Source organism: Felis catus, chromosome D4, assembly GCF_018350175.1.
Source record: "Felis catus isolate Fca126 chromosome D4, F.catus_Fca126_mat1.0, whole genome shotgun sequence".
Lineage (NCBI taxonomy): Eukaryota > Metazoa > Chordata > Mammalia > Carnivora > Felidae > Felis > Felis catus.
The window spans coordinates 72,732,763-72,749,663 of NC_058380.1; the positions used below are offsets into that span (position 1 = coordinate 72,732,763).

At 37.4% G+C, this 16,901-nt stretch overlaps 1 protein-coding gene across 3 annotated transcripts in view; it reads left to right on the forward strand.

Annotated features, from left to right (window-relative positions):
- Positions 1–16,901, forward strand: part of KIAA1958 (uncharacterized protein KIAA1958 homolog) — a 158,639-nt gene that overhangs the window by 123,156 nt on the left and 18,582 nt on the right. For all 3 annotated transcript variants that reach the window (XM_023242572.2, XM_023242571.2, XR_002737620.2), the window contains one exon: positions 13,622–13,794. In XM_023242572.2, the coding sequence (XP_023098340.1) occupies positions 13,622–13,794 (173 nt within the window). The remainder of the gene's footprint in view (positions 1–13,621; positions 13,795–16,901) is intronic.

Genomic DNA, 16,901 nt, shown 5'->3' on the forward strand with positions numbered 1-16,901 from the left:
CAAAATGCAAATGTATTTCTTTCATGTCTATGAATAATCCACCAGTCTTTACTCATAGAAAGCTGAATATTGCAGGGACACCTGGGTGGCTTAGTCAGTTGAGCGTCCAACTTCGGCTCCGGTCACAATCTCACGGTTTGTGGGTTTGAGCCCTGTGTTGGGCTCCCGGCTGACAGCTCAAAGCCTGGAGCCTGCTTCAGATTCTGTGTCTCCTTCTCTCTCTGCCCCTCCCCAACTTACGCTCTGTCTCTCTCTCTCTCTGTTTCTCTCTCTCTCTCTCTCTCAAAAATATGGAAACATTAAATTTTTTTTAAATAAAAAAAAAGCTGAATATTGCAAATAGAAGCAACAGCTTTATTTTTGCGTGATAGTATTTTAAATTGTATTAAAGTTACTTTATCAGTAGTTGTAACTTAGTTTATGTGTTCTTGGTACTTCAAGAAACAAGAAACTCACCTTTAAATTTGTTTACAAGTTACACATTTAAAATGGGACAGATTAGGGGCGCCTAGGGGCACCAGTTGGTTAAGGGTCCAACTTTGACTCAGGTCATGATCTCACAGTCTGTGGATTTGAGCCCCGTGTCAGGCTCTGTGCTAACAGCTTGGAGCCTGGAGCCTGCTTCAGATTCTGTGTCTCCCATCTTTTTCTGCCCTTCCCCTGCTTGCACTCTTGTCTCTGTCAAAAATAAACATTAAAAAAAAATTTTTAATGAAATAAAATCGGACAAATTTTATTTCCCCAACAGAGGAAGAATATTAGAATTCAAACTGAGTAATATTTAGCCTACAACTCAGAAAATATTTTTTTTTAATTTTACTTAATTTATTCATAATTATCTTTTCTGAAAAGATATCAAGTAACTAAAATGGCTCATATGTACAAAAAATAATGTTGGTGGTACATCATCTGAAAAGATTATGTTGAAAGCAAACATTTAGTTTGGTGGCAAGCATCCTCAGACCAAACTATTGTTTTTTAAAAGAGCATATTTTCTTTATTACAGTTAATAATGCTTTTAAAATGTGAAGGCAATAAACAAATACTAATTGTGAACAATTTGACAAATACTGATAAGTAGAATAGGAAATAAAAATCACAGGAATTTTACTACCCATAAAAACAACTTTTAACATTTTGGTGTTTTATAATTCTTATGCTTAGATGCCCTTCAAAAGTTGTAGTAAAAAAACAATGTAGTCAAACTGTATTTACTGTTTTGTACATTTGGAAAAGATCTTTAGCCGTTGATTTTTTTGTCTTGTTTTATTTTATTTTATTTTGAGAGAGACAGAGACAGAGCACAAGCAGGGGATGGGCTGAGAGAGAGGGAGACACACAATACGAAGCAGGTTCCGAGCTGTCAGCCTGGACCCACAGACCATGGATGGGATCATGACCTGAGCCAAAGTCAGCCGCTCAACTCATTGAGCCGCCCAGGCGCCCTGGATCGTTAGCCTTTGAAAGTGTGATTATCATATAGTTACATAGCTTTCCATTGCATACTAGTACCAAAATCTAGCTTACAATGCTTTTGTTGGCTTGGATTTGTATCCAGTTTTTCCCTGTTACACATTTGCCTTCAAGAACATCCTTGAGCATACATTTTTGTGCATATCTATGATTAAGTGTCCAGCATAAATTTCTACAAGAGGAATTCCTGGGTCAAATAAAAAACATTTATTTTTCCTGCATATACATTTCCAAAATCCTAGTCGTTTTTATGACTGGCAAAAATAATTATTCATATTATAAAGCTTAAAAGTCGCACAGAGCTAAATACTTACCAGGGTGATATGTATCCTTACCCTTCCAAATTTTTTTCTAAACTCTAGTGCAATTTCCCCCTATCTGAGCCAATACTTAGATATAGACCTTTTTATATTTTTGCCAGTCTGATAAATGAAATACATCCTCTTTTGATTATAAGGTCTTATTATTATTAATGCTTTTGTTGTTTGTATTTCTTCTATGAATAATTGCCTGTCACATCCTGGGCCCATTTTCTAGTGAGTTATCTTTTTCCAATTGATTTAAGGAAGATTTTCATATGTACTTTGTCACTTTATGTGTTATAAGTATTTCTCCAGGTCTGTTTATTGTCTTTTAAAATTTATTCAATGCAGAACTTTTGAATTTTTATGTCATCTGATTTGTTAATCTATTTTTTATAGCTCTGGGCTGTATCATGCTGAGAAAGGCTTTTCTTACTCCCAAAATCATGGAAATTGTCTTTTTTATGGAAAGAGCCTTTTGAAAAAAGATCCATTTGGAAATGCGTTGTGTGTGGTATGAAATAGGAATCTAAATTTGCTTTTGTTTTTGTTTTTCCAACTCAATAGCTTATTATCTCAATGCATTTATTGAAGAGTCCATCCTTTCCCCAGCAATTCGAATTGGAGCCTTTTTTATCGACTCAATTTGCATATTTACACAGACGTCTTTTGGACTTTCTTCTATAGCACTGATCTATTTGTCTTTTTCTTTACCAGAACTTAAACTATAAATTATTGCAGTGTTATAGTACATGTTTATTTCTTTCAGGGCAAAGCCTCCCAGTTATTTTCAAAATTGCCTTCCTTTTCTTATGCATTTACTCTCCTAGAGAAACTTTAGAATCAACCTGACCAGTAATAACAAAAGAGAGGGATTTTAATTGGAATTACACCACATCAAAGATTACTTGAAGAAATTAAACATCTTTATAATGTTGAACCTTCCCATCCAGGTACATGTTATGACTCTTCATTTATTAGGTTTATATATTTTTAATTTTAAGGATTTTTGGAAGTTTTCTTACTGAATTTTATAAACATAAAAGTACACAAATAGTTAATGTACACATTTGATTAATTTTTTATGAAGCAAGCTTATTGCTGTAACATAGAACATTACTGAACCCCATAAAATTCCCTCACGTGCCCTGCCTTAGTTACCTCCCTAAGATAACCGCTATGTTAAGAGTCACTTTATCTGTTTTCAGATTATATAAGGGGACCATTTCAATATACTGTGTTGTGTCTGGACTCTTTTGTTTAACCTCGTGTTTGTTGGCTTCATCCATATTTTTCATGTTAGTTGATTCCAGTACTCATTCCTTGTCATTATTATAAATAATGACATTATTATACAATAAATTATTGTATAAATATTTTACAATTTAAAATGCATTCTATTATGGACTTAGGGATATTTCCAGTTCAGGGCTTTCTCTTATTGTGCTTTTATGAACACTCATATGCCTTTCAGTAAACATGTACATATTTCTGTTGGGTGTATACTCAGGTGTAGGATTGCTGGATCATAGAATATTTGTGTGTTCTGGGGCACCTGAGTGCTTAATCGGTTAAGCATCTGACTCTTGTTTTCAGCTCAAGTCATGATCTAATGGTTTATGAGATTGAGCCCTGTGACAGGCTCTGTGCTGACAGCATGGAGCCTGCTTGGATTCTCTCTCCCTCTCTCTCTGCTCCTCACCCGCTCACACATGCATGCTTTCTCAAAAATAAACATTAAAAAAAAAGAATATTTGTGTGTTCAACTTGAGTAGATACTACCAATTAGTTTCCAAAGTGCTTGTGCAAGTGACACTCCTACCAGCTGAGTGGGAGTATCCTTGTCACTCCACCTCCTCACCAATGCTTGATATTTGCAGATTTTGTTTTTCATTTTAGACATGTTGGTGAATACATTTTAACTTACATTTCCTGAAATATTAGTGGTATTTCTTATTTTATGCAGTGTCCATTCAATTTGTCCATTTTTAATGGGACTAGCTGCCTTCTAATTGGTTTGTTATAGATACACCCTTCAGATATATCTTCTCCCACCATGTGGCTTGCCTTTGCACCCTCCAAATGGTGCATTTTAATAAATGTCTTTTTAATTTTAATGATTCAATTTGTCAATCGTTTAGTTTTGGGGTAATATTACTGATATTCTATTAAAAATGTGTCGCGGGGCACCTGGGTGGCTCAGTTGGTTAAGTGTCCAACTTCAAGGTTTATGGGTTTTGTCAGGCTCTGTGCTGACAGCTCAGAGCCTGGAGCCTGCTTCAGATTCTGTGTCTCCCTTTCTCTGCCCCTTCCCCACTTGCACTCTGTCTCTTTATCCCTCTCAAAAATAAAAAAAAAAAAACATGGGGCACTGGGTGGCTCAGTCATTTGTGCATCTGACTTCGGCTCAGGTCATGATATCGCTGTTTGTGAGTTTGAGCCCTGCATTGGGCTCTGTGCTGATAGCTGGGAGCCTGGAGCCTGCTTCAGATTCTGTGTCTCCCTCTCTCTCTGCCCCTCCCCTGCTTGTGCTCTGTCGCTCTCTCTCTCAAAATGAATAAATGTAAAAAAAAATTTTTTTAATAAATAAAAAAAACATTAAAAACAATTTTTTAAAATATGTAGCTACCCCAAAGTCATAACAATGGTCTCCTATGTTTTTTTTCTAGAAGCTTTATTGTTTAACCATTCATATTTAGGTCATAATCCATTTGGAATTGTTGTTTGTGGTGTGAAGTAGGCATTCAGTTGGCTCATATTATGTAAGGATTTTTGTGTGTTTATGGGCTGTGTTGGCTTGTAATTTTCTTTTATTGTATTGTTCTTGTTATATTTTTAATAGAAAAGTTATGCTGCCCTATAAAAGAAAATGAGTATTATTCTCTCATTTTCTGTCACTAGCAGAGTTTTTAGGTTTAGCATTATGTATTCCTTAAACATTAAAAGAATTTGCTAGTGAAATCCATCTGAACCTGAAGGGTTTTTTGTGTTATTTTAATTTTTAAAAATGTTTTATTTATTTTTGAGAGTGAGAGAGACACAGTACTAGCAGGGGAGGGGCAGAGACAGAGGGAGAAAGAATCTGAAGCAGGCTCCAGGCTCTGAGCTGTCAGCACAGAGCCCAACACAGGACTTGAACCTGTGAACAGTGACATCATGACCTGAAGTCAGATGCCTAACTGACTGAGCCACCCAGGCACCCCTTTTTTGTGATATTTTAAATTATAGAGTCAATTTCTTTAATGGGTGTAGTACTATTTAAATTTTACATTTCTTGTTCAGTTTTAGTAAGTTGTGGCTTTTCTAGATATTTGTGCATTTTGTCCAAATTTTCAAATTTATTGGCATCAAATTGTTCATAATATCTTTTTACTGTCTTTTTAATATCTGTAGGATCTGTAGTGATAACACCTGTTTCATTCTTGCTATAGCAATTTGTGTCTTCTTTCATTTTTTATACCAGTTTATTAATTTTGTTAGTCTTTTCCAATCTTTTTGGCATTACTTTTTTTTTAATTGTAAATTTCCTATTTCATTGATTTCTAATATATGTATTATTACCTTCTTTCTACTTCTTTGAGTATATATGTTATTCTTTTTATAATTTCCTAGTACAGTTGATATTCAACCTTTCTTCCTTCCTAATCTCTGCATTCAATGCTATCATTTTCTCTATAGGTACTGCAAAAAGTGCATCTCACAACTTTGACATGTATATTATTGTTATCATTCAGTTTGAAATATTTTCTAATTCCCATTGAGTTTTTTTCCATTCATCAGGGGTTTATTTAAAAGCATAATATTGCTTAATTGTCAAAAGTTATCTTCTTGTAATGGATTTATATTTTAATTTTGCTGATATTCTGCATGATTTAATCCTTTGGAATGTGGAAATTGGCTTTAGATCCTAGCATTTCTATTTTGGTAAAAGTGCCATGTATCTTTGAAAAGAATGTGTTTTCTGAAGTTGTTAGATATGTTGCTCTTTGTGTATCAATTAAGTACAGTTTGATACCTGCATTAAGTCTTCTATATCTTTACTGTTTTCTGTGTGTGCTTATTTTGTTGATTATGGAAAAAGATATATTAAAATGTTAGTTGTAGATTTGCCTATATCTTTTTAAAATTCTTACTTTAGCTTTTTATATTTTGCAGCTATGTGATTAGATCTATAGAAATTTAGGATTGTTGTATCTTTCTGTTGAATTTTATAACATTTCTCTTTAGGGGTGCCTGGGTAGCTCAGTCAATTAAGTGTCTGATTCTTGCTTTAGGCTCAGGTCATGATCTCACAGTTTGTGAGTATGAGTCCTGCATCAGGCTTGCACTGACAGTGTGGAGCTGGCTTGGATTCTCTCTCTCCTTCTCTCTCTGCCTCTCCCCTGCAGGTGTGCATTCTCCCACTCTCAAATAAATAAACCTAAAAAAAGGTCTCTTTATTTTTAGTAATACTTGTTGCCTTAAAGTCTGTTTTGTCTGATAGATAGCTATACCTGCCTTCTTTTCTTTATTGTTTATATGGTATATCTTTTTTTCATCCTTTTGCTTTCAACCTTTCTACCCCATTTATTCCTATGTGTAAGGGACGCGTAACTGAGTTTTGTTTATCCAGACTGACATCACTTATCTTTTAATTGAAATATTGATCCTGTAATAATTGATACTTTTAGGTGTAAATATATCCTAGGAGCACCTGGGTCGCTCGGTTGGTTAAGCATCCAACTCTTGATATGAGCTCAAGTCATGATCTCACAGTTTGTGAGTTTGAGCCCTGCATCAGGTTCTGCACTGACAGTGCAGAGCCTGCTTGGGATTCTCTCTCCCCCTCTCTGCCTCTCCTGTGCACACGCTCTCTCAATCTCTCTCTCTGTCTCTCAAAATAAATAAATAAATAAATAAATAAATAAATAGATAGATAGATAGATAGATAGATAAATAGATAAAAATAAAAAATAAATATATCCTACATTTTTTTGCTTTGTCTTATCTATTCTTTGTGCCTTGTTTTTGATTAAGCAAGTTTTTTTTTTTATTCCCATCTTCCTCCCCTATCAACTTACACATTCTTTCAATATTCTTGTAGTGGTTACCATGGAGATTAAAATATGCATCCTTGCACTGTTAAGGTCTACTTTAAATTAGTGTTTTCATCATTTTCTGGATAATACAAAGACCTTTCAACACTAGCTCCAGTTACTTTCTTCTGTGCTGTTGTAATGAATATTAATTCTACATGCATTTAAAGCCCAAGACACCACTAGTATTGTTTTAAACAGCTGCATTCATTTAGATTCACCTACATATTCAATCTTTCCAGTATTCTTTACTTTTTGCTCTATCAATGTGCTTACATCCTGGATCACTTCCTTTGCCTGAAAAACTCCCTTTATTATCACTTAATGCTTGACTGCTGATAACGAAGACATTCATTATTTTGTATGACTTCCTCTGTAGTTCACCTTTATTTTTGAAGGATGCTTTGCTTAGTATGAATTCTACACTTGTAGCAGTTTTCTTTCAGCATGTTAAAGATGATCATCTGTCTCCTGGCTTCCATCATACCAGTTGAAAAACCAATCAATCTGTTGTTGCTCCACTGAAGGTAATTTGTACTTTTCCTCCCGTTTCTTTTAAGATTTTCTCCTTGTCTTTTATCTCCTCAACTTATAACACCCTGCACTGGGCCATCTTCCCAACCACAGATCCCTTTCTCACTGCACTCAAATCCTGACGTCCTATGCTGGTAAGCCCTCCTGCATGGAAAGCTCTCATCACACTTCTTGGGCTGTGATAACTGGCACCAGGCCACTCCCATGCAGGGAAGCCCTACTCACTCCAGCAAGACTCTAACTTTTCACATAGGGCTTTTCCCCATATCTCCCGTTGCTGTGTGGGTGTCCTTAGTCTGCTCAGACAGTCACACCACATACCTGGATACCCCTGCATGAGATGTTTTTTTCCTCTGAGTTCAGGATCTATTGTCTCCCCACTGAAACATATTTCTTGCCCCAGCTTCCTACACCCCTCACTGGGCAGTTCTATGCAGGTGTCCTCTTTACCCTTTCAGGCTTCATGCCTCACTGTAAGCCACCACAGTCCCTTCAACATACACATACTCCAGTACAGGTGTCTACTTTGCTCTGCCCCACCAACAGTTTTGAAACTGAGTAGTTCAGGAAGAAAAGGGAAACAGATGAAGGAAAGAGGACGAAGAGAAAGACAGAAGAGGATTTTGTAAGTTCCATTTTGCTAATAGATTTTAATGCTCTAGTAAAATTCTCTACCTTTTTCTTATTTTCTTGAACATATTAAACTTACTTGAAAGTCCGTGTCTGACAACTCCAGTAATCTGGATAATCATGTCTGATTTTTCTCTTGTTTTTCATTCATTTGGCCTTATTTTATACTGTGTTAACTTGTTATGAATGATGGCCATTTTGTATGAAAGCTTGCTGAAGATGTTATCCTTCCTCCAGAGAGGATTTAAATTTCTGCTAGCTAGCAAATAAGGTAGGCAGATCACCTTAACCCAGGTGAGACTGTTCTACAGGTCTTCCTTGACTTACAGTGAGGTTATATCTTGATAAGCCCATCATAAGTTAAAAATGTTTTCGGTAGAAAATGCATTTAATACGCCTAACCTAGTGAACATCTCTGCCTAGCCTAACCCTCCATGTGCTCAGAACACTGACATTAGCCTACAGTTGGGCAAAATCATCTAACACAAAGCCTGTTTTAGAGTAAAGTGTTGAATATCTCATGTAATTTACTGAATACTGTACTGAAAGTGAAAGACAGAATGGTTGTATGGGTACAGAATGGTTATGAGAGTATCGGTTGTTTACCCTTATCATGTGGCTGACTGGGAGCTGCAGCTGGCCACCCTTGCCCTGCATTGTGAGAGAGCATCTTACCACATATTCTTAGCCCAGGAAAAGATCAAAATTCAAATTCTGAAGTACAGTTTCTACTGAATGCCTATTACTTTTGCATCATTATAAAGTCGAACCATAGTAAGTCAGGGACCATCTGTATTTCGTTTCTCTTATTCTTACAGTTAAGCCCTTCCTGGGTCTCAAATGAAAGTCTGTATTGTTACCAAGTTTTTTATGCCTTGGAAGGCCCTGGATTACTATTCTTGACCCTCAGTGCCATGAGGTTTCCTCTTAGTGATTTCTCCTTTCTACTTGTTTTTTTTGCATCTTACCCCTGTGTGTTTAGCTTAGGAATCAGCAATTCCTAGAAGGAAAATTGCATGCAGAATGTTGGCTTACTTTTCCATGGTTCCCTTCCTCCAGGTTCTCCGACTCTCAAGTACTGGCTGCTTGTTAGCCCTGTACTTGAATATTTGTGTACTTGTTTCCCTAGGATTGCTGTAGACTGCAGCCTGCTTGTTTGTTTGGGTTCTATGACCTGCACTGCAACCCTTCAGATGACTGAAGAGGAAAACATGGCAATCAATGCAGGACTCCCCTCTGTGCATTTCCCTTCTCACCAGGATGTTTGCTCCTTGAGTTCCAGTTACTGTGGTTGTTTTCCAGGGCATTGTATCTAGCTTTATTTTCAGCAGGAAAGATAGTGTAATACCAGCTGCTTCATGATAGCCCTAAGCGGAAGTCCTCCTGCCATCATTTTTGAGTTTTCTTTTCTTCTGTTAACTTGTTCTTGATGCTTTGTCTTTCACGATTGAAAATGTCTTTATTTTGCCCTAGCACTTGAATGATACCTTAGGTAGGTAATAGAATTATTCATTTCTTAGCCTTTTCCTCTTACAACTCTGAGAAGACAGAGTCATTATATTGTAGCATGGGGTGTCACAGATGAGAAATCTGATTCATGTTACTGTTAATGGCTCCCCACTACCCCTCTTACTAGAAGGATCACAGAATTTTCTTTTTTGTTCATAGACCTTGGAAATTTCACTAAGATATGTTTATATATGTGTCTTCTTCAGTATGTCTGTTTGACAGTTCATGAGCTTTAACATCCTAAAGATTAAAATCTCTTTGATTAATGGAACTTTTCATATATTATTTCTTTGACTATTTATTGTATTCTATCTTCTCAATTTTTTCTTTTGAACTCTTATCAGATGGATTTTGAATCTCCTATATCAGTCTCCCACCCCTCTTAACCCACCCTCATAATTTAAAAACTGTTATGATTTTGCTTGCCCTCAGGGGAAATTCCTTCCATATCACTAATTTGTCTTTTAGCAGTGTTCATTCAAATACACAGTTCTTCTATCAAATATTTTTAAAATATTATTTTGTCAATCATTTTCAATTTCTACGGTCTTTCTTGTTCTCCTATTTTTTCTTTTCCAATGAAAGCTGTCATTGTTTTAAGGATGCATTATGCTCTCAGGTTTATGTAATGATACATTTGTGATCTTTTAAACTTTTTCTTTGGTTTTCTGAATTAACACTGCGGGAGAGTGGGAATGTGGATCCCGTTGATCTGCTTGTGAAACTTGGTAAGTTTCATGCTACTGGTTTTCCCCAGTTGCCAAGTAACGCTTGTGTGCTCACATTTTAAAATGAAAGTCTAGATGTATCATTGCTGCCAGCTCACAGGGATTTCCTTAGACATTGTTAAGCGTTCCTGTTTGATATATCTGGATAGAGCTCACTTTTGCGACTAATAGTTGAACACAGGGTTTTGCGAGTGGACTTCACCCAGCTATAATGAATGGGCAAAGAAGTCCCATGAATAGGCATCCCTTCAGGGTGTATAAGCTGAAAGCAAGCTGGGAAGCCAGGAACTTGCAAATGTAGACACAGGGATGGTGCTACCTAAGACAGGGCATGCATGCATTCAGGGATTTTTTGCTTTTTTGCAGTTGCTTTTTGTTTTTCCTTCCCTGTGTCCAGTGGGGCTGCCTCAGGTTTCCTGAGGCAAGGCCCCTTCTCTCTCTGACTCTGAGGATAGTCTTTCACAGTGATTTCCCTCACATTACACACTGTGCTTGCCAACACCTATGCTGTACATGATGTATGTGGTAGCCATGCGTAGAGAGCCAGGGCAGTTGTTCAGATCTGGCCGTCCTTAGAGTGAGTACCTGACCCCATGGCCCACTCCCCCTCCAATGGCCAGCTCTTCCTAGATTTGAGCTCAGAGTTTGCCTATTCTCCAATGGAAGGAGAATTCAAATCCTTCTTTAGTGGTCCCCACTTTGTTCCATATTCTGTTACAAGTTCTTACTTTTGTTTGTTTCTCCATCATACGGTCTCCTAAAAATGCCCTCGACGCCATAGCTCTGCCACTTCTACTCAGAATTTTCAAAGAGCAGCTTATTATGTAAGTTTAATTTAATCCTTAAATACACTTATGAAAGAAACATATATGTCATTTAATCATTTTCACACAATTTATTTCCCTTTATGTAAGCATACAAGCATTCTTTACTGTTTCTGTATGTACTAGGATTTTGTTTTCCATTTTCAGTATACAGTCTCTATCCTATGATAAAAATGAAATTATTTAAAGCCATGTAATTTTTTCATGTAATAATTAAACCTCCTATCTTGCAGTGTGACTTTTTTCTGCTCCTGTACTGTACTGAAATGATGGGGACTGGGCTGTGTTGCAAATACATCCTGTGTTCTGGTTACTAACAATAAATAAATAAATAGAGGCACCAGGGTGGCTCAGTCAGTTAAGCATCCAACTTTGGCTCAGGTCATGATCTTGCGGTTCATGGGTTCGAGCCCTGCATCAGGCTCTCGGCTGTCAGCTCAGAGCCTGGAGCCTGCTTCTGACTCTGTGTCTTCCTCTCCCTCTCTACCCCTCCCCTGCTCACGCTCTGTATCTCTCTGTCTCTCAAAAATAAATAAACACTAAAAAAATAATAATAAACATAGTGAAACTGTAGTGGTTGTGCAAATAAATCGGACTTAGTTCTCCTCACTGAAGGCTAATACGAGTATATGTTGGGGGCCAGGATATACTTTTCATAAGTGGCTAATATCTAAATTGTATTCTGTACTGAGAACTTTATCTGTGTAGTACATGCTGCCTTTGCTGTGGCAGCCAGAGCACAGAGTCAGTGGGATCCAGGTCCATACCCTAGCTCTGGCACTTGCTAACTCCATGACTTGGGACAGCCCAGGGTCTGGCACAGAGAGGGCACCTTGGTAAATATTGGATGAGTGATGTATGAAGTTACTAAATGTATGAGGTGACTTAGTTTCCTTATCTGTAAAATAAGTATAACAACACAATTGCTTAGTGATTACAGATCATTTATATAACTCTTGGCATATAGTAAGCATTCAATTAATACTAGATGTAATAATAATAAATTTTGTGCTAGAATCCTTTCATTAATACCAAGCAAGGCCCAGAAACGATATGAATGATCTCAGTTTATGAGGGTGGTGAGAAGAATATGCTTACATGATTCAGTCACTTAGGATAACATTTCTAGCACTGTTTCTTCCTCTCTTGCTAAAAGCATCTATTAAAGTAGATTATGTGTTCAGCAGTTCAACAGCAAACTCAAAGTGTGAAGAACACAGTCTTAAGGAGCAATACAAACCAACTGGAGATCTTCTGGACACAATTACATCACAGTTCTAAGGAATAATAAAGCAAATGTGAGACACATACTGGAGAGAATAAGGAGTTGGGTTCATGTGAAGAAGGTTATGTAGAAGTGAGCTTGGAATTAGAAATGGGAGAAAAGACACTATTTGGCACGAAGACCATGGGGAGATTTCTCGGCTTCGGGTAGGGAAGGTTGGTGTGGTGTCCTGGGCCCAAGTGGATGCTGGGGATAGCAGGAGCTGGTGGTTGGGAGTTCCTCAGTGAGAGCAGTGAAAGGTGAGGTGAGTTAGGCAAAATGGAACCAATCTGCAGATCACCTTGGTAATTGCACTAACTTTCCATTTTGCTGTTTCTCAGCCTCTTAGCACCTTGTTTGAACATAGAAACATTCCAAAGAGGATCAGAACCATTAGATAAACTACAGGTTGGCATTGCTTTCATTTTAAGGTGGTCTACCTTGATTTTTTTTTCTATTCAAAGACAACAGTTTAAACAATTTAAGCTTGGTTTTAGTAGATCACAGAGTATAAAGAAAGGTCTAATGGTTATGGACTTGATTATCTCTTTGGTAGCCAACAATTAAAGTGGACACCTTGAGGAAGACCAGTTTTCATCTGACATAGTTTGACAATTGCAATTTAAAATCTGTTCCTTCTCCTCTGAGATGCTGTGAGGCCCTCTGGCAGTTCTCTCTTCTTTCCCCTAAAGTTATTCTCACTTTACCTTCTTTTCTGATTCTAAGGTAGCTGATGGATTGTGGAGTAAGGATTTAAATATCTCTTTGTTCATTTGTGAAAAAAATTAAAGAACTATGCCAACACCATTTAATTCAAGGTTGTCCAGGATGGCACATAAGACACTATATTACAGAGAAATAACGGCTCTACATGCACTGAGGGTCAAGAGAAAGGATGTGTAACTTGCCTTCCCTTACTTCCTTCTATTTTTTTGTTGTTCATATGAATGCCTTTTTTTCTTTCCAGTGAAAGTTTTAGCTAGAACATTCTTTGTTTTTCTGCATTCATTTTTTTCTTTCTGTTACTGGAATGCCTGCATTGGTGTATCAGTTGATATATATGGCAAAAATACTAGGGCCAAAGGCAAGTTTACTGCCTTAATTCTATGCTAGAAATATTGTTCCCTACTTTATTTATTCTAATACATGTCTACTTCATAGAAATTTCATTTTTAAAGTGTTACCTCTTAGATTTCTGTTATTGAACGTGATCCCAAGATGTAATTCTCTAAAGAAAGGAATGGCGAATTATTTTAATGCCTTTTGTTGTTTTTGTTTCTAGCCTATTCTACTAAGCTCAACAAATTTCCTGTATTTAATATTAATGATGACTTGAATGATCTGTGTACCAGTGCCGTGAGCCCAAATACTACCAAAGCCACGCGGTATGCCCTGAATGTGTGGCGATATTGGTGCATGACCAACGGGCTCAAAGATCACACAGACATCACCAAGGTAAGAAACTCTTGAGTGTACTTCTTCTTTCAGCCAGCTTCACAGCTTCTGAGTGCCAGGCATTGTGTTAAGCATTGTGGGGAACACCAAACACTTGCTTTTTGCTTAAGGAAACTTGGGAAGGACATGAAATCAAAAGAAAAAAAGGCACAGTACAAAGCAGAATTTAGTAAGTGTTCTGTGAATTTACAGGTCAGAAATGCCAAAAAAAAAAAAAATTCAGGCGGATAAATTAATTTCAGTCTGATGAGACTAGTGAAGGAATTGATAGTTAAAGCTGTGTTTTGAAGGAGAGTTGGAATTTCACTAGAATTAGATGAAGAAGAGTCTTCTAGGCTGAGTGACATGAGAAAGAAAGAAAAAGATTTGGAAGATAGACTTCACGTATGGGGATAGTGGACTCTAAAACAAGATTTTGATAAACCTTTAAATGCCAAACTAAAATCTTATGAATATTGGGATGCCCTTGAAGTTTTGTTTTGTTTTTGTTTGTAAGGAGTGAGTTTATCTGAAGGATTATTGCAGTGGCAACTGGGAAGAGATTGTCACAAGAGGGAAATGCTGTGACTGTAGGATCTAAAGGGTTAGGCTAAAGGGAAATCACTGAAGTTTCCTTAACAGGAAATAACATAATGAAAGAGATATTTGGGAAAAATTAATTGGAAGTGATAAGCAAAAATTTATTTAGTATCCTTGGTCCTCAATTTCCCTAGTTGCAAAATGAGCTCTTAAAATTTACCCTTCCAACTTGAAATGTTTGAGATTTGTGAATGTGAAGGAAACATTTTTGGGCATACAGAGACAGAACAGAAAGGCGTGTTTTGATTTGGATATACTGAGTCTAAATCAGACAGCTAACCAGATGGACATGTCCAATAAACAGTTGGGAATGTGGGAATTAAAACATGAGAGAAAAGGGGGCACCTGGCTGGCTCAGTCAGTAGAGTATATGACTCTTGATCTCGGGGTCATGAGTTCAATCTCCACATTGGGCCTAGAGCTTACTTAAAAAATTAAATTAAAAAAAATACACACACACATGCACTCACACAAACAAACATGGGAGAGATGTTAAAGCTGGAAGTATAGATTTAAAGGTCTTGCACACAGAGGTCATAACTGAAGCCCAAGGCCGGTGACATCTCCAAGTTCAGGTATTATGTTTAGGGCACCAACAATAGATGAAATAAGAAATCCAGGTTTCTACTTCTTTATTTTTTAATGTTTATTTATTTTGAGAGAGAGAAAGAGAGCAAGATTGTGTGTGCACAGGGGAGGGGCAGAGAGAATCCCAAGCGGGCTCTATGTTGTCAGTGCAGAGCCCAGCGTGAGACTCCATCTCACAAACCATGAGATCATGACCTGAGCTGAGATGAATAGTCAGTCGATTAACTGCCTGAGCCACCCAGGCACCCCTCCAGGTTTCTACTCCTGACAGCATGGTGCTATAGATACCGTGAGGGGCCTTTCTGCTCTACTTGCAAAAAGGAGAGGAAACATCCACAGTGTGCATGTGCACATGCACACACTCGGACACACACACACACACACACACACACACACACACACACACACAAAGACAGCTGGAACTGGAGCAGTGAGCAGTGAGCAGTAGCACATATGAAAGGCAGGGTTCTCCTGAGGGTTTAGATGTATAACATCATTAAGGAAGGGAAGAGACAGATACATCACTGAAGAATCCTGGATTTAGGAGAGGACACTGAAAGGAGCCTTAAGAGGTTCTAGGCCCTACATTTGTCTCCTCACAGAGTCATATGCTAATAATCTTTGAAGTGAAACACCCAAAAGGTAGGGGTTTAGTTTTTTTGCAGATTAAAGTCAGCTAAATATGTGTTCATTAATAAAGGTTAGGGGGAGGAGGGGTGCCTGGGTGGCTCAGTCAGTTAAGCAACCAACTTCTCAGGGCGTGATCTCACGGTTCATGGGTTCGAGCTCCACAGTGGGCTCTATGCTGACAGCAGAGAGCCTGCTTTAGATTCTCTGTCTCCCTCTCTTTTTGCCACTCCCTGTCTCACACTCCCTCTGTCAAAAATAAGCAGTTAAAAAAAACAAAACAAAACACCAGCCACTCAAGGAAATAGATCACTATGAATGAGGTTGCATAGACACAGCAAGCAATGGATTTAGACACCAAGGACTTTAGGCAGTAGATTATAGACTAATATATATGAAATATTTACAGAAATGATAAGAATTATAAAAATGAGCAAGCAACAACATACTAATCAAAATAATCCAGCAGATTTGAAAATAACGAAAAATTTCCACTTGTGGCCATAAGAGGAAAAGGGCCCAAAATTACCCTTCTGCTATAATAACCAGAACACTGAGCACAATATGTGCAACAAAGTGTTTTCAACAGAACAGATAGCAACAAATCCTTTAGAGAAAGGTAACAAATGAGAGTACTGAGAAAGGTCTTGTATCAGATGTAGAGAATAGTTAGCTCTAGACCAAGCTCTGTTCTAATCCCACCCAACAAATCTTAAAAGCTAGACCCAGGTGCATAAAAAGGTGCTAGCATCACTAATCATCAGGGAAATGCAAATCAAAACCACAATGAGATACCACCTCATATCTGTCAGAATGGCTAATATCAAAAAGACAGGAAATAACAGGTGTTAGTGAGAATGTGGAAAGGGAACCCTTGTGCTTTATTGTTGGAACGTAAATTAGTGTAGCCACTATGGGAAACAGAATAGAGGTTCCTCAAAACACTAAAAATGGAATTACCGTATGATCCATCAATTCCACTTCCGGGTATCTGAAGGAAACAAAAACAAAAAGATTTAGGCACCCTCATGTTCATTGCACCATTATTTACAATAGCCGAGACATGGAAGCAACCTAAGTGTCCATCAATGGATGAATGGATAAAAAAAAATGTGGTGCATATATACACAATGGGATATTACTCAGCTATAAAAAAGAAGGAAATCCTGTCATTTGCAACAACATGAATGGACCTAGAGGGCATTATGCTAGGTGAAGTAAGTCAGAGAAAGACAAATGCCTTAAGATCTCACTTATATGTGGAATCTAAAAGCAAAACAAAACAACAACAACAACAACAACAAAACACCCAA